Source organism: Odocoileus virginianus, chromosome 17 (assembly GCF_023699985.2).
Source record: "Odocoileus virginianus isolate 20LAN1187 ecotype Illinois chromosome 17, Ovbor_1.2, whole genome shotgun sequence".
Lineage (NCBI taxonomy): Eukaryota > Metazoa > Chordata > Mammalia > Artiodactyla > Cervidae > Odocoileus > Odocoileus virginianus.
Window position 1 is genome coordinate 44,766,010 of NC_069690.1, and position 25,945 is coordinate 44,791,954.

Consider the following 25,945-nt stretch of genomic DNA (forward strand, 5'->3'; position numbering starts at 1 on the left):
GCTCAGAATGGTTTGAGGCTTGCAGAAGACACCAAAGGGGGCTTTTATGTTGTTAACAGTGTTTAGAACAAAACGAGTAAGAAGTACACTGATGAGCCCACTGCCCCTTAGTGGAGGCTTGATATTAATGGGACAGCAGAAGAGCAGGAGACAAGTCCTGACTGCCGTTTGTCATCTTCATCAGAGAAAGTGTCCTTCAAACCAGAGAAAATAGAACAAACACTGGAAAAAGAAAATTGAAACCATGTAGGTGAAAAGGGAGTAGCTCGCACCTTTAGATGAGTTCAAGTCTCCAGGCCCCAGATGAATTGTATCCTGGGTGGGATGGTGGGGGAGACATTGCAGAGGTAGGCTAGTAAGCTTAAGAAAATGAGGCGTGGCCGTGGTGCTAAAAAGTGAATCGGGCAACTCCCACTTTTCAAAGAGGAAGATAAGGTACTGCCTTCAGAAACTACGGACCAGTGAGTGCTATGCATCCATGGTAAAAATTATGGGAGGAATTTTAGAACAGATGACTATTGAACACTTAGGAAGCCAGGATGAGTTTTATACTAATAAATTTCTCTTGATCCCATTACTAGATATAAATCATAGGTATGTTGTGGATAATATTATGTGTATCCTGATTTGGGCAAGGCATTTTTTTTTTTAATAAACCAGTTTTTTCTTTTTAAAAATATTTTAAAGAGATTATTTTTCATTATACAAGTAACTCACGAATCCAGTTCAAACCAAATAGGAAGACTTCCTGGGTCCTCATTTCATTTCACTCCCTTTCCCCACTGTAATTCATGACGTCCTTATGGAAAAAGGCAATGGACTGAGTTACAGTACAGTTTGGAGAGGTCCAGCCAGTTGAACAGTGGAATACTAGTTACTGGATCCAGAGAATACTAGTTACTGGATCCAGAGAATACTAGTTACTGGATCGCCACCAGAGCTCTCGCGACACACCCTGGACACCCTTGCTTGGTCCTGTCCTTTTCAATCTTTTTATCAGTGCCTTAGGTGAAGATAGAGAAGAGAGGTGTATGAGATTGGCACATGACGTAGCCAGTGTACTGGGTGCATGCTTAGTTGCTAAGTCACGTCTAACTCTATATGACCCCATGGACTACAGCCTGCCAGGCTCCTCTGTCCATGGGATTCTCCAGGTAAGAATACTGGAGTGGGTTGCCCTCCACGGGACCTTCCCAACACAGGGACCAAACCCGCATCTCTTACGTCTCCTGCATTGGCAGGCGGATTCTTTACCTCTGAGCCACCTGGTATAATATATATCCTGGTGTGTGTGTGTGTATATATATATTTATGTATTCTGGTATATAATATACTGGATAAGAGAATCTAAGGTCAAAGATTCTTGAACTTGAATCTTTGAATACTGAGCTAAATGAAGTCCACGAAGTCTTTCAGTATTTGTCGAGCACTTACTATTTGCAGAAAATCCTGATGCACAAGGGAGCCAAGGCACTATCCATGCCCTCCAGGCACAGGCTCCTTGCCAAGAGAGATGAAGTACAGCCAAGGTTTATGATAGCAAACAGGGAAGGACAAGCACCGTTTAAGTCCTAGTAACTTGTATCTGTAGGGACGTCTCTGGTGGTCCAGTGGCCAAGACTCTGTGCTTCTAGTTCAGGGGACCCTGGTTCAATCCCTGGTCAGGAAACTACATCCCACATGTCACAACTAAGATTTCACATGCCCCAACTAAAGATTGTTCAGTTGCTGAGTGGTGTCCGACTCTTTGAGACCCCGTGGACTGCAGTACGCCAGAATTCCCTGTCCTTCACCATCTCCCAGAGCTTGCTCAAACGCATGTCCATTGAGTCGGTGATGCCATCTCGTCCTTTGTCATCCTCTTCTTCTCCTCCTGCCTTCAATCTCTCCCAGCATCAAAGTCTTTTCCAGTGAGGTGCCTCTTCCCATCAGGTGGCCAAAGTATTGGAGCTTCAGCATCAGTCCTTCCTGTGAGTATTCAGGGTTGATTTCCTTTAGGATTGACTGGTTCTATCTCCTTGCTGTCCAGGATCCCTCATGCTGCAAAGAAAATCCAGGATCCCTCCTGCATGCTGCAACTAAGACCTGGCACAACAAAATAAAAATAATTTTTAAAAAGCTCATATTTTTATTAATAATAAATAAGGAAGGGTCATTCCTGGCTAGATTGACCACGAAAAATATCTGAAGAAGTCACGTTCAAAGTGGACCTGAAGAATGAGTAGGCATCTGTGGGGAGAGAGAGAGTAGAATGATTAGAATGATTAGTGATCTCCCAGGCTGGGGGCAGGAACTAGGGGGCTAATGACTAAAGGGTAGAAGGGTTTTAGGTGGGGGGTGATACAAATAATCTAAATTTGATTGTGGTGATGGTTACCCAACCGTGAGTACACTGAAAACCATTGAACTGTAGGCAAATTGTGTGGCATGTGACTTATATCTCACTAAAGCTGTTAACAACATAAAATAAAAGCGGGGGGAATGGTTAAGTGATGTTTGAATGTTTTCACCTCAGTCCAGAGGGTTGAGGGAGTCATACTGTAGTTGAAGTTCCTCAGTATTATGGCTTGGGCAAGGCTCTCCCCTTGTTTAATGAACTCACGAATTCCTTTCTATTTCATTCTTATACCCGTTACCACACGAATTCTAATGTACACATGCTTTTTTTATCTGTAGAAGTTACAAAGTGTGTATAGTTGCATGGTGTGCATAAATTTTTCTTTCAATCTTTGTCTCTTTGGCTGCGCTCTTAGTTGTAGCACAAGACATCTTTGACCTGTGGCATCTGGAATCTAGTTCCCTGACCAGGGCTCGAACCCAGGTGCCTCTTGCATTATGAGCACAGAGTCTTTGCCACTGGACCACCAGGGAAGGCTCTGTGCACATGTGTTTTTAATGTAGGCAAATGGTATCATGTTGTCTACATCATTCTGTTTCTTCCTTTTGCCGCTCAGTCTCGTGGTGAGTGATGTATTTTTAGGATCCGTCCCTGTTGGTATGTGTCTGTCTGGTTTGGGGCATCTGATTGCTGCTCCGTTCTCCCTGGTGTATATCACCCAGGATACCTGCCAGCAGCCTTCCCTCATCACAGATAATACTGCAGTGAATATTCTCAGGTATATCCCGTTGTGCTCCATGTAAACATTTCTCTGGGTTATATTATATTCCCCGAAGCAGAGTTGCTGATGATAGGATTGTATATATACTTAATGTGTTTATACTGTCAGGTTACTCTTCAGCGTGGCTGTACTCTTCCATATTCTTTCTAGCAGGGCGAGAATCCTATAGCCTCCTAGTCCACATAGATGCGTAGGTTTTTTAAAAAACACTTTTTATGGAGGTGTGTAACAGTGAAGAGCTTCCCTGGTATCTCAGCTGGTAAAGAATCCACCTGCAATGCAGGAGACCCCAGTTCAATTCCTGGGCTGGGAAGATCCCCTGAAGAAGGGATAGGCTACCCACTCCAGTATTGGGCTTCCCTGGTGGTTCAGATGGTTAAGAATTCCCTGTGGTGTGGGAGACCTGGATTCGATCCCTGGGTTGGGAAGATCCCCTGGAGGAGGGCGTGACAACCCAATCCAATATTCTTGCCTGGAGAATCCCCATGAACAGAGGAGCCTGGTGGGCTACAGTCCATGGGGTTGCAAAGAGTTGTACATGACTAAGCGACTAAGCGAGTAAGCACAGCAGTGAAGAGATTCATAGGATTTTAATAATGGAGACAGGGAAGAAGGAAGGCTGTTCTAAGGAGTGGAGTTTGCAGGAACCAAAGGGTTTCATTATTTCATTGTAGTCCTTTCTTGACCCCAGAGCTCCCTTCCATTACCTCCCATTTCCCTATTTCCCAATTCGGCTCATCCCTGAAGAGTTGTTACTTGCTGTCTCCAAATCCTTTTCTCCCTTTTTTCCCCTCAAACCTACTTCTGTTCTTTGCCTCTCCCATTCCACAGAGAAGGCTGTCGTCAAGGTCGTCAGTGACCTCTGCATCAGACGCCATCCTTACCCTGCCTGACCTGCCTGCAGCATCTGACCCAGCCAATTACTTCCTCTTTAAAACACTCTTCCCTGGACTTCTGGGGAGCCTCTGGACTTTCCTTCCCTCTTCTGTCTGGTCCTTCTCAGTCTTTGCTGCTGGTTTCTCCTCATCTCCCTGACCTCTTCACTGTCAACAGGTCCCAAAGCTCCACTACTGATACCTGTTCTCTGTCTGCACTCACTCCCCTGCTCATCTTATCCAGTACATCAAACACCTTCTATTAACTGAGGACTCTCAAGTGTTATCTCCAACCTGGACTTTGCTCTTGAACCTCAGGTGGTATGTCCAGCTTCCTATTTGGCATCTCTATTTGATATCTAATATAGCATCTCAAACTTAGCATATCTAAGACCTAAACACAGAACTTCCCCACCCCCTGTCTCCTGCCTGCAGTTACTCTTACTGTCTTCCTCATCTCAGTAAAGACAGTACATTCCCCAGATCAAAAACCTTGTCTCTTTTTTTTCACTCCACTTTGAATTCACTAGAAAATATTTTTGACTCTATCTTTAAAAATATATGCAGAATCCAACTTCTTCTGACCACCTTCCTAGCTGCTCCTCTGAGGTAAGTCACTGTTAAGTGCCATCTCTCTCCTACTTCACTGCAGTAGCCTTCTATCTAATCTCCCTCCTTCTAGTATGTTCTCAGTATGAGAACCAGAGTGATTCTTCTAAAACAAAAGCCTGACTGTATCACTCTTCTGCTCAGAACTTCTGCTAGAACCAGACCTCTCAGCCTTGCTACCATTGACATCTGGGGCCAGGTAATTCTTCGTTGCAAGAGCTGTCCTGTGTTTTATAGGATATTGATAAGCATCCCTGGCTCATGCCCACTAGGTCCCCCCACACACACACCCAGTCGTGACAACCAGAAATGCCTTCAGATGTTGCCAAATTGCCTTTGTTGAGAAGCACTGCCATAAAGTCAGATCACTTAGAATGATCCAGAGGATCCGACATGATCACCTGCTGTGTGATCTCAGCTCATGCTGTTCTCCCGTTATTTACTGAACTCTCACCATCCTGTCTTCCAACAGGAAACTGTGTTGTCTTGTGAGTAAGTGCTATTATTATTGGAAGTATTCAACGGGGGCAGGAATATGTAGAAAGACTCCCTTCAGTTGATGGAGTTGACTGTGTGCCAGGCTGTGAATTGAGCACAGAGTTGACTAGTTCTTACAGAACTCCTGTCCTGTAGGATTCCTGATGTGAGGCGTGGGGCAGGGTCCAGAAAAGTGCCTTCCAGCTGCATCCACTTGTGACCAGTAGCCCTTAAGAAAGGGTTAGTTTTTTTTTCTTTTTTCTTGATTAGGATACATAAATTTATTTCTTTGTTAAATCAGGTGACAGGGCCTCTAAGCAATTCCCTGGTGGCTCAGTAGTAAAGAATCTGCCTGCCAATGCAGGAGACTCGAGTTCAATCCCTGGGTTGGGAAGATACCCTGGAGAAGGAAATGGCAACCCTCTCCAGTCTTCTTGCCTGGAGAATCCCATGGAGGGAGGGGCCTGGTGGGCTTCAGTCCATGGGGTCACAAAGAGTCAGACTTAGGAACTAAACAAGAACAATCTAGCGCATGTCTAGTGCCCAGGTCTTGGTTCCGTAATACTATTCTCCAGTGAAGGAACTGTGACTCCTTAGATAAATGGCTGACTCTGGACAGGAAAAGTATAAGATGAACCTGGAGCATCTTCTGGTGCTGTAAAGTGAGACGTGTTTAAAAACAACCACCACACAACAATGGAGGCATGTTGAAGGGACACAGGAGCCAATTAAGAGCTCCCAGTGACCAAAGATGCAACAGTTTGAACAGAATTTAAGTATTACTGGATTCTTCCCCAAAGTATAAAATGAATATTCATGAGCTCATAATAGTAGAAATTAATAAATGAAGAGACCAGTTTCTTTCCATAGGATTTCAGTTAACTGATGTAAAGAGTCCACCCCTAAGAATACCACAACTCTGCACTACTCTACATAAAATAGGCAGCCAATAAGAACCCACTGTGTAGCCCAAGGAACTTCACCCAGTACTTTGCAATGACCCGGATGGGGATGGAGTCTGAGGAAGAGTGGATTTGTGCGTGGGTGTAACTGACCCACCTTGCCGCACAGCAGAAGCCAGCACAACCCTGCGTTCAGCTGTACGCCAACAAAAACTTAAAAACACAGTTCCACTCTCCTGAAGTGTAGGCTGCACACAGTGACTTCATTCCAAAGAGCACAATATTGGGGAAAGAGGGTAACTTTACAGTGCAAAAGCCTGCAGACAAGACCTTGGCTCAATGATCAAGGTTAACATCAACAGTAATAAGTCATGTTGAGAATATATTTCCCTGATGTGGGGTGAAAATGGTGCTGTCCTCTGTGGTCATCTTTTCAAAATCCCTTAAGGTTTTAAGATCCCCAGATCCTACTTATGAGAAAAACTCAATCAAATTCATTGAGAAACTTTGTATAAAATGCCTTACTCAAAACTGGAGGCCATCAAAAACAAGGAAAGTCAGAGAAGCCTAAGAAGACAAGATTACTCAATGTAGTGTCCTCAGTGGGATCCAGATTGTTTTTCTTTGTGTGACTTCCTAGGCACTGAGCCACCTTTTTCTTTTTTTCTCTTTTTTTTTTTTCCCATTTATTTTTATTAGTTGGAGGCTAATTACATCATTACAGTAGTTTTTGTTATACATTGAAATGAATTAGCCATGGATTTACATGTATTCCCCATCCCAGTCCCCCCTCCCACCTCCCTCTCCACCCGATCCCTCTGGGTCTTCCCAGTGCATCAGGCTTGAGCACTTGTCTCATGTACCCAACCTGGGCTGGTTATCTGTCTCACCCTAGATAATATACATGTTTCAATGCTGTTCTCTTGAAACATCCCACCCTCGCCTTCTCCCAGAGTCCACAAGTCTGTTCTATACATCTGAGTCTCTTTTTCTGTTTTGCATATAGGGTTATCGTTACCATCTTTCTAAAGTCCATATATATGTGTTAGTATACTGTAATGGTCTTTATCTTTCTGGCTTACTTTGCTCTATATAATGGGCTCCAGTTTCGTCCATCTCATTAGAACTGATTCAAATGAATTCTTTTTAATGGCTGAGTAATATTCCATGGTGTATATGTACCACAGCTTCCTCATCCATTCGTCTGCTGATGGGCATCTGGGTTGCTTCCATGTCCTGGCTATTATAAACAGTGCTGCGATGAACATTGGGGTGCACGTGTCTCTTTCAGATCTGGTTTCCTTGGTGTGTATGCCCAGAAGTGGGATTGCTGGGTCATATGGCAGTTCTGTTTCCAGCTTTTTAAGAAATCTCCACACTGTTCTCCATAGTGTGAGCCACCTTTTTATGTCCCTTTGGTGCTTGTAGAATTTATTCCCCTGGGGTTTTGTTTTCATTACTTGGTGGCACAATGGCTGTCAGACCTCTGAGGTCCCAATGAAGGAAAGTTTCTCACTCAGATCAAGGCGTCTAATAACTCTCTGCACAGACTATCTGCCACTAATTTCCTGTCTTCAGGAGGGTTAAGAATGTTCTGCTTTCAAGTCCTGCGGCTGCATTTTCCCAGAGTCCACAGCTGGCCCCTCCGCACATGTCCCTAGAAAGGGTTCATTTGAATCAGGAGAGTCTGTGCCCATGACTTACAGTCTTCTCATTTTGGAGGATCATGCAGGAGTAGAACCTGCCTTACTGACTCCTTAGTGCGGAACTCAAGAAGCTGTCAGGCGTGTGACGTTATTGCTTTTAACTCGGGTATGGTAGTCTGTCACTACCAAGAGGCCATGCCTCTTCCAAACTCCTTCCCGCTTGTGCTTTCAGGTCGATGAGGACGAGGACGACGACGATGTCGGCGATCACGACGAAGACCACCCTGGGATGGAGGTGGTGCTGCACGAGGACAAGAAGTACTACCCTACAGCCGAGGAGGTGTACGGTCCTGAAGTGGAGACCATCGTTCAGGAGGAGGACACCCAGCCTCTCACAGGTGAGGCGGAGGCGCTGGGCCGTGAGAGGTGAAGTCAGAATTGGAAAACTTCATTTGATAGCCAGAAGCAGTCTGAGAAAGTTCAGTGAATGAACTGACTAATTTTTCTTTCAGGTCCTATTTCTGGATTGAGAATCCAGGATTCAGGTCCTGGATTGAGATTCAGTTAACCCTGCTTTGATATTCAGTAAAACAGCTCGTTACTAAACAAATATGAGTTACTTCTTTATCTAATAAAGAAGTTTAGGTTCCCCCTCCAGTCTGTTATGTTTTTCTTTTCCCATCCAAATAATGCCAGTTCCTTTAACCAGTCCTCTTAATGGTTATATTCCACTTTCTTAATAATTTCCATTGATCTTCTGGAAAGTAGTTGTATTTTATAAATTCAGGGGGAGTTCTGAGCTGCATCCACCTCATCCTCTTCTGTATCCAGTCCCTCTCCCCTCCTCCCACAAAATGAAGTCCAGACACCTCAGTCCACAGCTCAGGATCCTTCACTGTCTCGTGCCAAACAGCATTCCCAGGACTTTTGCAACCTGAGTGGTCCTCGAGAATAATATAAATTGGTGTCCTGTATCATCCATTCCAAAAGCTGAGTCTCGTGGAATAGGGCCATTTATTTTTATGCTTTATGCCTACCTGTACATCACTCCCTTTTTTTTTTTCCCCTTCCTCCTAGAACCCATTATTAAGCCAGTGAAAACCAAGAAATTCACTCTGATGGAGCAGACATTACCTGTCACGGTGTATGAAATGGAGTAAGTTACAAGGTCTTGCGGCCTCTGCACGAATATTGTGGGTTCATTTTCTCACAGAGGTTGGAGGTGGTTTGTGGTTGAAGTAGCCAGTGAGTTGGGGGCAGGAGGCGGTGAGAGCAGTGGCATCCATTTGTGCCCGAGTCACTTTACTGACTTCTCTCGGTGGCCAGGTTCAGCTCTGTGGCTACCTGCTGCCAGATCTAGTCTGACAGCTTCCAGCTTTATTTGGTAGGTAAAAGGGCACATCCCTGAACTGTTCCTTATTTATTCATTAGTTTATTGTTTAGAACTTGAGGTACAGTATTGTGTTAGCTTCCGATGTACAGCTCAAGTGATTCAGATTCTTTTCCCTTGTTTATTATCACAAAATACTAGTATAGTTCCCTGTGCCGTACAGTAGGTCCTTGTACATACTAGTGTTTATATGTTCATCCCAGACTCCTCTGATTTATCACCCTCTTCCTGTTTGGTAACTGTAAGTATGTTTTCTATATCTGTGAGCCTATTTCTGTTTTGTAGATTCTGTCTGGCTTACTTCACTTAGTATGGTAATCTCTAGGTCCATCTGTGATGCTGCACCAGTGAATCATTGTGAAAGCAAAAATCACTTCCTACAGTTTGCCAAAATTTTCCATCATCTTATATGGTTGCTGAGATATTTAGGCTCAATCTTAACTTTCTTCGTGGCTCTCCTACAGATCTCAGCTGTTTTCTGTTCTTCCAAACCTTTAGTTTGGTACTGGAAGCCTGCCTCTGAGACAGACTGGGTAGGGCCACCAGAGCCTATTTTGACTTGGTAAGGTTGCTCCGTGTTTTGGGAACATAACAACTCTATTTTGAAAAGGAGGCACAAGTAGGTATATGTGTGTAGAATAATTTAGACTATTCATACTGCAAACTGTTTGAAAAAAAAATTTTTTTATATATTTTCATTGATGAAATGCACTTATAAGGCCCTCGTATTGAGATGCCTGTGACCCATTATTAGATTATGAAACTTTAAAAACAAACAAACAAGCATGTTGACATCTTGTCTGAAGGAGTGAGGTCCCTTCTGAAACAGTCAGCTCACCTGCCATTGTTCATACTTTTCTTTTTTTTTTTCATTATTTTATTTCTGGCTGTGCTGGGTCTTTGTTGCTGTGTGTGGGCTATCTGCTGCCAGGTCTAGACTGACAGCTTTCATTTTTATTTTGCAGTTGGTCTGAAAGTCGCCCCTGGCCAAAAATACCTAACACACCTTTGTGCCACTCGCCCGTTTGAAAACTTGCCAAAGCCCCCTTTTCTCTTTTCCTTTGTCCTTTCAGCTTCTTGGCAGATCTGATGGATAACTCGGAGCTCATCAGAAATGTGACTCTCTGTGGCCATCTGCACCATGGCAAGGTAAGTGGGCTTTTGGCTACTTGGAACAGGGTTGCTCTTCATTTCTGCTCATTTTTTTCAGCCCTCGGAGTCACATGTTGGGATCTGAGGCCTGAAGGCTGGACCTCCTGACTCTGGGGTCCTCTGTGCCTGTTGTGAAACCGAGCTGTGAAATTCCAGCTTTTTCTGAACAGCAGATGGAAAACTAAGCCACTGGCATGCCTGAGCCTTATGTCTACATCTGGACAGAAGAGGAGAAATTGAGCCTTACTTTGATTTTGATTTTATAAGTTTTTATTTTCTGGGGGATACTTGTCTCAGAAAGATTTCATCTTTCATTTGAAAATAATCCTGTGGCTTCATTGTTGATTCTTTTCTGTGCCATAATCCTCCCTGCTCTCCTCTTCCTCTCTTTATTCCTAAGTTATATGGTGTACTGGGGGAAGGGTAGAATAGATTTTCCTTGGTGGGTGGCAGAACATAACTTTCTCTTCCCTTTCAGACATGTTTTGTAGATTGTTTAATAGAGCAGACTCACCCGGAAATCAGAAAGCGCTATGACCAAGATGTAAGTAGAAATCCTGTTCAGGGTTTAGGATGAACCATTCAGAATATACAGGGATGGGTGTTTCTCTCCTTCCCCTTCCTTCCACCTTGCCACTCTCATTATAAATATGATGCCCTAGGATTGTGTGCCCTATAATGTGCTGCTTTATAATTGCAATTTCTATGACTAGCCCTTAAGAAAATGATTTCGGCTTTCTCAGGAACATAGAGAATGTTAACCTGCAGTATTTTGGGGTGATCTGTTCTTCACTTGGGATTGCACCTCTGTTCTGATATATCCTGACTTTTATAGCCTATTCTTTCCTGTCATAGTATTAATAGCCTACTCTATAAATATAATACAATCGGACCTTGTTGCTTTCATGATAAATTTAAATGCCTGTGAATGAGGCCAAGTGTGGCTGCAAGTCTCAGTGCAATAAATGTTCAGTCTCTGCCAGACCGACTGTTTTGATGTGCTGGGGCTCCATGAAGGGCAGCTATATCTCTGTGTACCACTGCGAAGAATTCAGTGCATTTGATATCATTTAGCTCTCCAGCCATACCTGGTCTTCCCCACTCCCCAAGAAAACACATCCAGGAGCATTTTCTCTCTGGCAGGGTGCCAGTCTCATTGTCTGAAATGTCTGTAGGGACACCATGTTATCTTCCATCTCTTCTCCTGAGGGAGAGACCCTCGAGCAGGGAGGTGGTGAGGGCAAGTGATTGATGGTTTGTGTGGGACAGGAGTCTGAATTCAGGTGGTTACCACAGTGCTTTATTATTTTTATTTTTAGCTGTGCTACACTGACATCCTCTTCACAGAACAAGAGGTAAGTCTGCCTTTGGAAATCTGATTGTTGTTCACAGCAGTAGTAGTTTTGTAGGGAATGTAGAGGAGCCTTTATGATAACGGTTTGGTCCATACCACTGCCCCCTCTCTCACTCCCACCCCTCACCTCTTTATCTCCCTGCTTCTCCTAGTCATCCCAAGATCTGTAACTTGAAAGAGTTGGGTAGGCAAACTGTCGGGTACAAGGGGGACCTTCGTATCCTTGGCTGGATATATTTAGCAAGTGCCAGGAGATGTTGAGAACATTTATGCTGTAAGTTTTGCAGAAGCTAAACAGGATGTTTCGAATGACATCATCCTTCAAGTCTGCTGTAAGATGACTCCGTCCGTATGTTGGTCTCTCTGGGAGTAGCTTCTCTTGGTGAATGAGTTTGTCTGTCTTTGTGCTTTTCTGTCTGATTAAAGGAGTGAGTCTACATCTTTGTCTTTGCCATTCCACCTGGTTGGGCTTTCTTTCCATCTGGATCTTTGTCCCTCCCCTCTAACCCCTACTGTTTCCCTGTCTCCTTTATTTCTCTCTCTGTTAAATGAGCACACGGAAAGCACAAGAGTATAAGTATGATTAGCCAAAGGAACTTTAAACAGTCCTGGCATATGTTAAGCACTCAACAGATATTAGCTGTTGTTTTTATATATATGAATATATTTCTATATTTTTGTGAATGAAGTTGTAATGCTTTCTGTTACAGCTTTTATTATATATATATATAGAGAGAGAGTTTGGTTGTCACTCAGTTGTGTCCAACTCTTTGCGACCCTACAGACTGTAGCCCGCCAGGCTCTTCTGTCCATGGGATTTTCCAGGCAAGAATACTGGAGTGGGTTGCCATTTCCTTTTCTCATATATATATATATATTTATATATATTTATTTATTTATATATATCTCATATATATATATATATTTCTCATATATATATATATATTTAAAAACCTAAAATACCCCAGATTGTTTCTTTTCACGTATATGGATGGTGCTTAATCATTTTTGCTTGTGCTGTGTGAAGAGGGTAAGATTTTAGGACTCTGGATTCTCTGCGGAAGTTTAATACTGCTTTGCTGGACTTCCTGGTGGCTCAGACAGTAAAGAATCTGCCTACAATGCAGGAGACCCTGGGTCAGAGAGGTCCCCTGGAGAAGGGAATGGCTGCTCACCCCAGTATTCTTACTTGGAGAAGCCCATGGACAGAGGAGCCTGGCAGGCTACAGTCTATGGGGTTGCAGAGTCAGACACAACTGAGCGACTAACACTTATTTACTGCTTTGCTAGCTTGTTCATTTATTTTTAGCTTTTTGTACTTGAACCAACTCTTCCCCGCCCCCCACCCCCAGTGCTGTTTAACATCCATATAGTTCATCTTCAAGGTCATTCTGGTTAGAGGCCTAGTTAAAAATCACACCCATTACAAGGAGAGACATCAGTATAATTTACTAGCACCTGGAAAGACCCAGGAGCACCATGAACCCCTCTTGCATAGAAAGAAGGCTTGATCACTCTTGCCCTCTTTCTCTGCCTTTCAGAGGGGTGTTGGCATCAAAAGTACTCCCGTGACAGTGGTCTTGCCAGATACCAAGGGAAAATCCTACCTCTTCAACATCATGGACACTCCAGGTAGGACATCCCTTGACCTTTTACCTTCAGAACCTTGTCCAGTTTGTTTCTCGTGGTCCCACACTTTGCAGAACAGAGCATTACATCTTTGTTTTTATATTTCCTTGCCTTCATTGAGATAATTTTCTTTTTTTAACTGTCTCTTTTGCATCTAATGAGTTAATTAGCAAGCACTGTGCTCCAGACCTTCTGTTTTGTTCCTCTCTTGACTCTGCTCTACAAGATTTAAATTTGGGGGAATCTTATAGTCATGTATTCATTGGGGCAGCAAAGCTGAGTCACACGTGGTCCTGGGCTCAGGCAGTCTCAGTCTTTTAAAAGAGACTGGGAGAGCACACACTAGCGGCTGGGGGACTTGCAGGTTACCATGGGAACAGGTTACCATACGTTACCCTGTGGCTGACTTTCTCTTTGGAAAGGCCCAGCTCAGGATTTCCCTTTTTTTTTTTAATTTTTGTCCACAGCATGTGGGACGTTAATTCCCCTACCGGGGATTGAACCCACAGTCCCTGCATTGGAAGGTAGAGTCTTAACCACTGGACCACCAGGGAAGTCCAAGGCTTTCCCTTTTTTAAATAGGAAAATTTGGGTCTTGACCTTCTTTGCCCCATCAGATGCCCGTTGCCCTCATACCTCTCAGCCCCTGACTCCCAGCCCGCACCCACCAGCCACCTTACCAGCAGCCAGCTCCTGTGCTGCAGGCCCTCCTCTGCCCTTTTTCCTACCTCCAAATTGTCTTTTGTCTCACTGCTGAGACTGGTTTAGTCTGAGTGTGGATGCCTTATGCCCTCCTTGGTGAAACGTTTCCTTCGTGTTTGAGGGTCTCCTGGATAAAAGCTTAATCCAAGCTTTCAGTGACTCTGATGTGGAATTTTATACTCAGCAGGGAACTGTGGGGAGAAGAGAAAGAGAATATTCATGGGTTCATGTGCATGGAAGCCCCACCCTGCCCCCAACCATGTACAAGTTAATTGTGCCTCATTCTGCCACCACACAAATTGTGACTTACTTGGTATTTGCTTTCCAGGACACGTGAATTTTTCTGATGAGGTCACGGCTGGCTTGCGCATCTCAGATGGAGTGGTCCTTTTCATCGACGCTGCTGAGGGCGTGAGTCTGCCTCTTAGGCCCCTCCTCCCTGTTATGTTTGCCCCGCATGGTGCCTAGAGCTCTGAGTGAGCTGGGAGCTAGAGAACATGAGAGTCTGTGGGATTAAGGTCAACGTTTGCTGTAAAAAGGAGGGCAGCAAATGAAAGTCAAAATTAGTTCTCAGGAGTCCCTCATTCCCTACCCAGTGAGGCTCAAAATGATCCAAAAAAGGCAAAGGTAAATAAAAGGCAGGGAGGAGAGTTTGAAATGTTAATGAGCTTGTCTAAGGTAAAGAGAGTTTGAAGTTAAGAAATCCAGGGTGTCTTTTGTATTTCTAAATAGAAAGATTCAGTCATTTGACTTAACCTCATTCATGTTGTCATCAGTGAGATAGCCAGCAGAGGGAGCCAGAGTTGCCCTTTTTTAAAATTGACTTCGTTTTGGAATAATTTCAAACTTGCTGAAAAGTTGCAGTAACACAGAGAACTCACTTGTAATTCTCTCTCTGTACATGTACGTATGCACTCACATGTGTATGTGTTTTCCTCTTGTACCATATGAAAAGGAAATATTTCAGAATATATTTCCTAAGAACAAGGACATTGCTTACCAAAATCGGGGAACTTAACATTGATACAATTGTTGTACAGAAATTTTCCTTTAGACCCTAGTCCCAATAAATGTCCTTTATAGAATTTTTTTCCTAATCCAGGATGATGCATAAGATTTAATTTTCATGTGTCTTTAATTGGAATGGTTCTTTTATCTTTCTTGGTCTTCTGTGACATTGGCATTTTTGGAGAATATAGGCTATTGATTTTGTCAGTTGTCTTTCAGAGTATGTTCATGGCTACTGGGGTACATTACTTCTAAAACTTCTTACTGAACACAGATAATATACACCCATACAAAACTGTTTCTATACATACATATTAAAAAACATTAATGTAGTAAAAAAGGAAAAAAATCAGTTTATCTCCATACCCACAATTCTTTTTTGTTTGTTTGTTTGTTTGTTTCATTTGAGCCTTGAGGCTTGTAGGATCTTAGTTCTTAATTCCCTGACCAGGGATTGAACCTGGGCCGACTAAGTGAAGCACCAAGTCCCAACCACTGAACCGTCAGGGAATTTCCCTAACACCCACAATTCTATTTCAGCCCCACAGCTTCCTCAGCCTTTCTCGGTTCCTTCTCTGGCACCGAGAAACTTGGCTCCCAAAGTCATCAGTGTATTTATTCATTTCTTAACCCTACAAGGTCACCCCTTAAAATTTCTGTCTCTGTTGTTGAACAAGATACCCTCTGCTTCCCCCTCATCATCTGTTTCCTCTCTTCCACAGTCTTCATATTTTAGAATAGAACTTTCTTTGACTCTGCGCTGGCCTGTTCTGCCCTCTTTGCACTCATCCCCACCTTCTGTGTCTCAGGTGATGCTGAACACAGAGCGACTGATCAAGCACGCGGTGCAGGAGAGGCTGGCGGTCACCGTGTGCATCAATAAGATTGACCGGCTGATCCTGGAGCTGAAGCTGCCACCCACGGATGCGTACTATAAGCTGCGTCACATTGTTGATGAGGTCAATGGATTAATAAGGTAGAGGAGCCCCCGGAGTAAACCTCCTGTCCCCGGCACTCTGGTTTTTATAAATCTTAACCTTGAACACCTCTGGGGGCAGCTCTGAGCTCTCGGCATGCATTGATGAGCTTGCTGGACACAGGCTGGAGGAACACTCTGTGACTCTGCAGGGACTGACTCCCCAGCCTGGGCCTCATTAACTCTGCTCCTTAACCAGATCAGCAGCTCGCCGCACATCCTCAGTTTATTACTGTGGTCAGTTCCCTGAGCTCTGGAGTCAGTCTCATCTTCACCAGCCAACCATGTAAAGTTGGGCAGATTCCTTAACCTCTTAGAGCCTCAGTTTCTGCTTCTATAAAAAGAGAAGAGTAGTATTTGCCTAATGAGATGTTACAAGAAATTAAGTAGATAGCCGACCTAACATACTTAGCATAGTGCTCAGTGATAATAGCTTATGGGTGAATAATGTCAGCTGCTATTATCTCATTAGCACAGACTCAGTAAGAGAAGGAACTGTTGGCTTTTGTTTCTTACTGAAGCTGCTTTTTAACAAGATGGATTTGGGGTTTAGGTTAATAGGTATGAATGGTGGTTGGGATACAGTATGATGGTGGCTTTGAAGAATAGGTTAAATATTTATTAAGGACAGTTTAACCTGTAGCGGAAAGATGTACAGGATAACTTCTTGAGGCCCCTTGCTTGGGAGGAGCCTGTCCAGCTGAGAAAACTCTCCACCCAAGGATCCAAGACAGACCCCTCGTGCCCGGGGCCAAGTTCACCTTTAGGAACACCCCCAGTTTGCAGTGCTGGTTCTCAACAGGGATATCTTCGCCCTGACACTGGAGAGGCTGAGAATGACTGGAGCCCAGTGTTACAGCCAGCGTCCAAAAGATGAAATGATCCACTTGTCTGAAGACAGGGCAGGGGTTGTGTAGGGCTAAATCGTGATCTACTAGAATAGGAAGTCAAGAAGTCACATCTCAAGCGCCAAACAAGAAATGTCACCATAAATATATTGTTTAGAAATATGGAGGTGAATGCTCCAAAAGCAGCTTTTAAAGAAGTTGAAAACACTTGCCTCCGGGGAGCATAACTTGGGAGTGTGGTAGGGGAGTGCTCTATAGAAGCCAGCACTTGTATTTCTAGATTAAGAAATTCCATAAAGCAGTGTGTCAGGAAGGCTAGGGTTGATTCCTACGTGCTGCTGGTTTTCTTGTAAATGCTAGTGAACTTGGGGTACTGTGGCTTCTGCATGACTTTTAAGATTAAATGTTTTAATGGGAGTTTGTAAAGCAAAGCCAGACAAGACCATATGAGAGTGGGGAGCAGAGTTGCTATTTTTTTTTCATTCATTTATTCATTCATTTACTTATACTGGTATTTCTGTTTGTATTTGTGAAATTGAGATTTCTCAAATGTACTCATGTCTTATCAAAGTAGCTTCATTTCCTGTGTTCCGAGGTATTTGTCCTCCAAGTTTCCCTTTGTCTGGCGCAGTTAACTTCTCCAGGATCGTGCAGTGTGTTTCCAGCTCTGGAAAATCATCTTATTACCCGGAGTTAGGGAACAGCTCCATCATGTCACTTTCTTGGAGCCGGCTGTTGGCGAAGCTGTGTGTGTTATGCAAACCCCTTCTGAGGGCGGCCGCTGGAGAGAGGCTGTGATACCGAGTCCTGCCCTTCACCCTTTGCCTCGTGCCCGCACTGCAGCCCAGCCCAGCCCCACACTCAGGGTCATCTCTCTTTCAGCATGTACTCCACGGACGAGAACCTGATCCTTTCCCCGCTCCTGGGCAACGTCTGCTTCTCCAGCTCCCAGTACAGCATCTGCTTCACGCTGGGCTCCTTTGCCAAGATCTACGCTGACACCTTCGGTAAGCTCTGGCTGGCAGTCTGTCTCACCAGCTTCCCCAGAGTCCTGTGTGCGTTTCCTGCTGAGCAGTTCAGAAATGGGCCGCACGCCAGAGTCCCTGCCGGAAAGAGCACTGTATCAACTGTTACCAAGTCACATTTGGGGCTCTTTTTGGCCCCGAGACTCTCTTCTCAGGCTCAGTGGTCTCCAAACAATAGAAGGATAAAGGTGCCTGGGAAGAAATGGGGAAAGAGGGGGCTCATACCAGGAACAAGAATCTCCTCAAGTGAGACAGGTTTTGTCAAAAAGAAATTATCCATGCTCCCAAAGCCATGCAGGCCTCTTCTTCAAAGATGGAATCTCTCTCACCAGTGGTACTTCAAACTGTCTTTCCAGCCGTATCCGGGCACATAAGGGGCTTCTTTGGTGACTGAGTCAGTAAAGAATATGCTGGCGATGCAGGAGACCCGAGTTCAGTCCCTAGGTCGGGAAGATTCCCCTGGAGAAGGAAATGGCAACCCACTCCAGTATTCTTGCCTGGAAAATCCCATGGACAAAGAAGCTAGGCGGGCTACAGTCCTTGGGGTTGCAGGAGTCAGACGTGACTTAGCGACTGAGCCACCAAGCACCACCAGGCACATAGATGTTTCACAGGCCTGCTTGAGAACTCGGGTTGGATTCACAGCCCCCGGGACACCCAGCAGGATGACTTTACATGTAGGTCCCTGGAGCCAGAGCTCCTGAGCCCTGGGGCCAACTTCCCAACCCTCAAGACGGTCCCAGCTGCCCCACCTCTGGGCCTCCTGGGGCGCCAGTGTTTCTCTTCGCACAGGCCAGTGGTCCTGCCTCACGCAGTATGGAAATGTTTGCTCTGGTGAAAGTAAGGGGCCAGCTGAAACTTGATCTTTTTTTTTTTAACGTGTATATATTTACTGCATCCTTATTTGGAAAGTGAATAATACAGTAAAATCTAGTCAAAGAAACAAAATTCACCCATAACCTCATTACCATAACTACTGCAAGCATTTAGATCCAGTTTCTTCTTTCTCTGTTCAGTGTTTTACATCAGTGAGATCTTATTTCATATAATATAATTGCATAAGATAAATATTTACTTAGTGTTAGATCATAAGAATTTGTCTGTTAAATCTTACCTATAAATACTATTTTGGAACTTCCTTGGCAGTCCAGTGATTAATACTCCATGCTCCCAGTGCAGGGGATGTGGGTTTGATCCCACATGCTGCACGGCACGTCCAGAAAACAAAAAAAAAAAATTTATATAACTGCCCATTGGTCCACTGTATGGATGTCTACTTTCTCATCATTAGACATATCTTGGTTGTTTCCAGATGGCTCTTCCTAAAAAAAATGGTTAGATGAACAATAAATGAAGATCATCTGAACGGGGTTCCAGTTTATGTTTCTGAATGATCTTTGAATCAGCATATGAAGCAAAATCCAAGACTGTTTATGTAATTATATTACATTGATGATTCAGTTTCTGACTGAAAATGGCCCTGAGCCTCAGGCGAGATTTATTACTCATCCTTTGAACCCAGTGTTTATGCAGACACCAGCTCTGGGCCCCAAGATCATTCTGAGACACCATGTATGGGCTTGTAGAATGTCAGCTCTGGCAGGAGTCAGATCATCGAGTCCTTCCCCATCATTTTCCATGTGGGAAAGCTATGCCCAGGGACACAGAACTTATTGGTGGGCTTGGAACTAGAATGCACCTTACGCTTTTTCTGTCACACCATCTTGCCAGAATTGAAACCCATGTCCTCCTACCAGAATTACAAGGCATGGTGAATGATCTCTGACCTCAGGGGACTTCCTCCAGTGGGTAGACAGAACTCCACAGTGATGAACGACAGTAAGGTGGTCTGGGCAGAATGCTGGTGGCTGCCATAGGCAGCTGGGGCTGAGGGAATTCAATTCCAAAGGCCCAGGGGTCTGAGAAGGCTAAAGGAGAGGGGGCTTGGATGGTAGAGAGTAAGGAGCCAGGGGTTCCAGACTCCCTGGGCTGGAAGAGGAAGGGAAGATGCAGGAGCAGCTGTTCGGGAGCAATGGATTCTTCATCAAGGAGAGGCATTCAAGCAGGCCTGGCAGCTTGGGTTGGGAGCACATGGAGGGAGTTTAGAATGAGGAGTTAAGGAGTTTAGACTTTATCCTGTAGAGAATTGGGAGCTAATAAAGATTGGGGTGGAGTGGTGTGTACAGGGCTGGCCTATCTTTGGCCAGAGAGGAAAGGATGTGGGAAGGGACGTTTCTTTACACATTTTCACCAGTTTCAGATAGAGGATTGGGAATATTGGCTTGGTGTTGACTGTGAGATTGAGGGTGGGGGGTGGGGGTGGGTTAGAGAGATGTTTACTCATTCTTTGTGTCAGTGTTTGTTTAACTTCTGTCACACACTAGGCCTGGTTCTTTGCCTACACAGCTCAGTCCATTGATTATAGTATAGTGTGTGTTAAGTGCAGGAGTAGAGGTGTGTAAAAGATGCAGTGGTTCGCAGGAGAGGGAGAGTTTCAGTAACTAATAACATGGAAAAGAAAGGAAAGTGTGGTCAATGAGCCCTGGACCTAGAAGATCTTGAATTTTGAAAGCCACAATTGCATTCTTATTCTTACTCTTGCTTCTCTTCCTGGGCTTCCCTGCTGGCTCAAACGGTAAAGAATCTGCCTGCAATGCGGGAGACCTGGGTTCCATCCCTGGGTTGGGAAGATCCCCTGGAGGAGGGCATGGCAACCCACTCTGGTATTCTTGCCTGGAGAATCCCATGAGGAGCCTGGCAGGGCTACTATAGTCCATGGGGTTGCAGAGTCGGTCATGACTGAGTGACTAAACACACATAAAGATTCGGTTAGGTAAGCATATAGAGGGATAAACCATATATTTCCTGTTAATTTTTTGAGGCCTTGTGGGATAAACAATTTTTCTTTTAAAAAAACATAAAAGCCACAATGGCTTGGTTCAGTCTGGTGAGGATTAGCAGTTGCAGTCAAGCTAAAAATTAAGTGAAAATAAAAAGATGACACAAAGGTAGCCTTGGTGTCTTCTCTCCAGAGTGTGGGGGGCTAGTTGGAGCCTCGACGTGCTGCTGCTGCTGAAAGGTTGCCCATACCTGCAGTGGCGTAGAGCTTCCATGGATCAGAAAGGAATGAAGGAATTTTCAGCATCACTGCGGAAGGGACAGGTTTAGGTGCAGACAGAGGATAGAATTTAGGCAGTTGAGCCTGTTCCATTAAAGGAAAGAATATAAACTGTACCTTTGTCCATAGTTCAGTCATAAGCTGCCTGGAGATGGAGCTACCTGGGTGCTCATTCTGGCTCCAGCATCACCTTGTCAGCTTCGGGCCAGTCCTGCCCCTTGCGCTTCAGTATCTTTACCTGCCTGCCTGGATAGAAGCGGATGTCTGGACCTTGGAGAGGAAGGTGCTAGAATTCCTCCTATGGCTTTTCTTACAGGTGACATTAACTACCAGGAGTTTGCTAAAAGACTCTGGGGTGACATCTACTTCAACCCTAAGACGTAAGTAGAGTGTGGGAAGTGGACTCTCTGGAGGCGTGATCCATCCTCCCAGTAATTGAAAACAGACAGAGAAGGAGTTCCTGCCACGAAAACCTGCTTCTTAATTAAACATGAGCTACCTTCTTGCCTCCTCTAAGGCTTCGAGTGCTGCAACAGGGTTTGAGGCATTTCCCTTGAGGTCCCCACAGCTCAGCCCAGGCGTGTGGGAGGGTCGTGACCCATGCCCTCTCAGGTGTCCCTGTTTGGAGGTTTGATGACCGCACACATTCTTTCCTTTCAGCTTGGCTTTGCTCAGATTCAGAACTTAGAAAGTACACCCTTGGGGTTGGTGACGCTGCTTTCTCCTTCCTAGATCTCCCGTAATTCTTGATCTCTTTAGGCGGAAGTTCACCAAAAAGGCCCCAACCAGCAGCTCCCAGAGGAGTTTTGTGGAGTTTATCCTGGAGCCCCTCTATAAGATCCTCGCCCAGGTGAGTATGTCGGGTTCCCTGGCTCAGGTCTGCCCTTCTAAGCACAAGGTGGAAAAGCTGATGAACTTGGACTTCTCCCTGACCGTGAGCCTGCTTAGTTTATATTACTCAGTGTGAGGACGGTTAGTCAGTCTTCTGGATCTTGAACACTCCAGTCCTTTTAAGTGCGGTTGAGATCAGAGTAAAGGAGGAAGATAAAAAAGACAGCCTAGAGAAATTTACAAAAATTCTGACTATTCCAAAGAATGTGATACTTGAGAAATAATAGTTTCAGTTACAGGGCTTTGCCTTACAGATATAATTGTTTCTCAAAGTCCTCCAGTTCTTATTTTTATACATACCTAAAAAATATATATGTATTAAGATGTATGTATACGTTACAGCATTATAACATGAGGAAAAGGGGGGGAAAAGCTGGCAATAAGGGTTCATCAGTGGGAATCTGATGAAAGAATTACGGTACATCCCATAAAATGAAGTCTTTTATAGCCATTAGATGAATCCTTGTATGAGCTTGGTTTTAATGACTGTTTTGGGCTTGTTTGTATGTGAGGTTTGTCAGATTGAAAAGCGTGCATCAGATGGTGGTAATGATATAGTTAAAAGCATGGGATGCTCCAAAGAAAAGAATATAATGTTGCATTGTATGAATTTGTGCTCTCTGAAAGACAGAACTAAAAGGGCAATAATGTTGGAGAGGAATTTTTCATGTAGACCTTTTCTCCCAAGACAATTACACTTTATAACTGTGTTATGTGTTTATGCAGGTGTTTAATAAGCACTCTGCACAATGAACACACACACATACACAAAATGTGTGGGGCCATTCCAACTGACAAAATAGTGAAAACATAGCAACAAGACAAAATAACACGATTAAATTTATTAGTGCTGGAAAATACTTCGTATCTTGTGTCAGACCAGAATGGATTAATAAAAGAAATTTATAGCGCCTGTCTGCACAGAGACCTTGAGTCTGCTGGAGATGATTTAGCTTGGCCCCATCCTGACAGCCGATAGACTGCTAGGTGACCTTTTTTGGTTCCTTCCATTGCAGTGATCCTCTAAATCTAAGAAGTCTCTAAATAGGGAAGGAAGGGTATGGATTCCCCAAGTGAGATGAGATGATGCTTTTCAGACACCAGAGGGCAGCACTCACACCGGTCTGTCTGAGAGAGCCAGGTTTATTGGCTGGTGTGGGCATTTAACCAAGCTTGTACCAAGATTTCCCTGAAACCCAATCGGTATCCTTGCCCAGAGCTCTCCATGTAGAAGAGAACGCAGTGCAGTGACCCTTCCTATTGCCCTTTTGCCCTTCCTTGTCCTCTGGGTCACCCAAGCTGACGTGGTGTCTGATGCCATCACAGGTCGTGGGTGATGTGGACACCAGCCTCCCGAGGACCCTGGATGAGCTTGGCATCCACCTGACCAAGGAGGAGCTGAAGCTGAACATCCGCCCCCTGCTCAGGCTGGTCTGCAAAAAATTCTTTGGCGAATTCACAGGTAAGGAGCTCGTCGTCATCACCATCTCCTCCACGTGTATCACGGGAACTCTTCTTTAACCCACAGTCAAGATACCGGTCACCTGGGTTTTTTTCCTGAGCTGCTTTACTTAGTGGATGGTACCAGGAATTCTATCTTGGGAAAACAAAAGCAATTAAATTTCCCTTCCAGGAGGAGCATGCAAAAGGGAATGGAGAAGCAGATTCTGAAGTTGTGGTATTTTTGCCAGAGGGCAGTCAAGAAGGTAGACTCGTAGATGTCATGAAATGGTGGGGAAACCCCCCAACTAGGACTTGGGAGATGAGTTATAGACGCAGGAAGATGTGTTATAGACGCAGATCTCTCTTTCCCCAGAGCTCCTCTTTCTGGTATTTTAGTTATGCAGGAGGCAGGTGCTGTAGGAGAACAAGGCCTAGACTGGCTGGGAGATGACCTGAGTCCTGATCTTCTTCTGGCTCAGTCCCATGGGGTCATCCCGGGTCAGCCACTCAATCCTTCTGGGACTAATTTCTCATCTGTAAAATCACAGAGGCAAAAAAAGGTGATGGCGCAGGGCTCTCTTAGCAATCGCTTGGTTCTAAGTCTGTTGGGAATTAGGTATCTGAATCCCTCGAAGTGTATAATTTTGATGGTTCATTCTGGGCTAGCCATCCATCTGACAAAGGAGATCCCAACTAAAAGCAGACGTGCTATCACCCCAAGGTACTAATGGAGGTTCTCTCTTATGTGGCTTATTGGCTATTAGGAAAAGAAAATAGCTATTTGAACAGAAACACATGCTGTGTTTCCCGGAGGGAAGAGTCAATTCAGAGATTGTTCTAAGTACATCTGTAAAGAAGAGATGAAGTACTTATTCGTGTAAGAGCTCAGCAAGTGCCTGTTCACTGAAGGTCATGAACTGATACAGATATTTCCAAGTTTTTGTCAGTTCAGTTTCAAGGAGCCACTTAGACCTGCTTCTTGCTCTTCCCTGGCATCCATGTGACTCCAAATCCTTTAGCAGCGTGCGCCCAGGAAACAGGGTATCGGGTCTGCCCAGAATCAGAACTGTAGCTTTTAGAGCTGAAAGTCAGTCTCTCACTGTTAGTTTTCTGACCATCATGAGTGGATCAGAGCTCCCCACTCCCTTTCCCTGTGAGAGTTCATGCTAATGGCCACCTCTTCTCCCTCCGCAGGCTTTGTGGACATGTGTGTGCAGCATATCCCCTCTCCAAAGGTGGGCGCCAAGCCCAAGATTGAGCACACCTACACCGGTGGTGTGGACTCCGACCTTGGCGAGGCCATGAGTGACTGCGACCCCGACGTAAGGGAACATGGCCCCCCTGTTCTCTGATTTCCATCCCTCCTTTGTGGGAACTCTTTTCAGTTCAGGAGTAATCCCTTCTCCATCCTTGCATGGCCCTCCCCCTAGGCATAGTCAGACTGACCTGAATTCAGAGCCCAATGTTACCACTCCTCGTGATGAGATCTTGGAAACATTGTTCAGGTTTTCTGAGTCTGAGGGTTTTGGTGTATACAGTGGTAATAATTTGTATGTGGAAGTTATGAGAAGTAAGTAAGATTTAAGAAAGGGTTGTGGTTGTGTTTAGCATGGGGCATGACAGATAGGAAAGATTGAACAAATAGTAACTAATCTCACTGGTCCTGGCTTTTAAAACAATCTTTCCCAGTCGTTCCTCAGGCATTGTCTAGTTTCTTGGCATAAACATTATAGCCAGTTAAGAATTATGAGTTTCTTCTTTGAAGAAATTTGGGACCAGTTAGTGTTGTAGTCTTGCAAGTTGACAGTTTGCCATCCTAAACCTGCTTCTCTTCCCCAGTGCCCTCATCCCCCGCAGGAAAAAGGAAGAGGTTTGTTTTTTTTTTTTTTGCTATGCCTATGACACGTCCTAATTCAGCTAGGGGTAGGCCTTGGTCGTAATTGTTTCAGGAGATCACCACTTTATCTTCTCGGCCTGGGCTGCTTCCCCATGGAGCTCAGGTCATTGCTGACAAGGGAGGGGGAGACGGTGGAACTTATCCAGCGTGTGTGTAGTTGAGGCGACACTCTGTCCCCATCTCCAGGGTCCCCTGATGTGCCACACGACCAAGATGTACAGCACAGATGATGGAGTTCAGTTTCATGCCTTTGGCCGAGTGCTAAGTGGCACCATCCATGCTGGGCAGCCTGTGAAGGTACTGGGGGAGAACTACACCCTGGAGGATGAGGAAGACTCCCAGATATGCACCGTGGGCCGCCTTTGGATCTCCGTGGCCAGGTACTGCCATCCAGAGCCCCTAGACGCATGCCTGGGCCTCTGCACTGGGACTGCCCTGGCAAGCTGGAAGGGGTAGAGGGGTGGTCCTCCTTGGACACACACAAGCTGCTGGCTGCCTGTGATGGGGGTAAGGTGACCCTCCCTCAGCAGACGTGTTGGCTTCTAGCTCTTACTGTCCGAGGTTGCTGGGGTCACAGGGCAGCTACTGTTGGGATTGATGCCAAGACTGATGCCAGGATTGATGCCAGGAGACCTGCCTTTGCCTTTGGGATGCTTTGAATGAACTCCTGTAGCAGGATTTCTGTGTTTACTCATCTCAAGCCTCTCTTCCTCTTTTGTGTTCCTTAAATTGTAACCTGCATGTCTCTTCCCCAAGAGACATTATTTCCCAGCCTCCACTGGCTATTCTTTGACCAAGAGAGACAACTTTGCTGAATCCCTTGGAGCATCCCAGTCTGCAGAATTAAACTTCACTTGGACCTGGGGTCTGCTCATCAGTTCATC

At 44.9% G+C, this 25,945-nt stretch overlaps 1 protein-coding gene across 1 annotated transcript in view; it reads left to right on the forward strand.

Annotated features, from left to right (window-relative positions):
• The window catches only part of EFTUD2 (elongation factor Tu GTP binding domain containing 2), a 37,103-nt gene that overhangs the window by 4,043 nt on the left and 7,115 nt on the right, over window positions 1–25,945 (forward strand). The window contains exons 3-16 of the mRNA XM_020873394.2: window positions 7,861–8,026; window positions 8,706–8,784; window positions 10,092–10,167; window positions 10,649–10,714; window positions 11,490–11,525; window positions 13,066–13,156; window positions 14,184–14,266; window positions 15,673–15,839; window positions 17,570–17,694; window positions 21,147–21,210; window positions 21,590–21,680; window positions 23,048–23,183; window positions 24,359–24,486; window positions 25,248–25,441. Coding sequence (XP_020729053.1) covers window positions 7,861–8,026; window positions 8,706–8,784; window positions 10,092–10,167; window positions 10,649–10,714; window positions 11,490–11,525; window positions 13,066–13,156; window positions 14,184–14,266; window positions 15,673–15,839; window positions 17,570–17,694; window positions 21,147–21,210; window positions 21,590–21,680; window positions 23,048–23,183; window positions 24,359–24,486; window positions 25,248–25,441 — 1,502 coding nt within the window. The remainder of the gene's footprint in view (window positions 1–7,860; window positions 8,027–8,705; window positions 8,785–10,091; window positions 10,168–10,648; window positions 10,715–11,489; window positions 11,526–13,065; window positions 13,157–14,183; window positions 14,267–15,672; window positions 15,840–17,569; window positions 17,695–21,146; window positions 21,211–21,589; window positions 21,681–23,047; window positions 23,184–24,358; window positions 24,487–25,247; window positions 25,442–25,945) is intronic.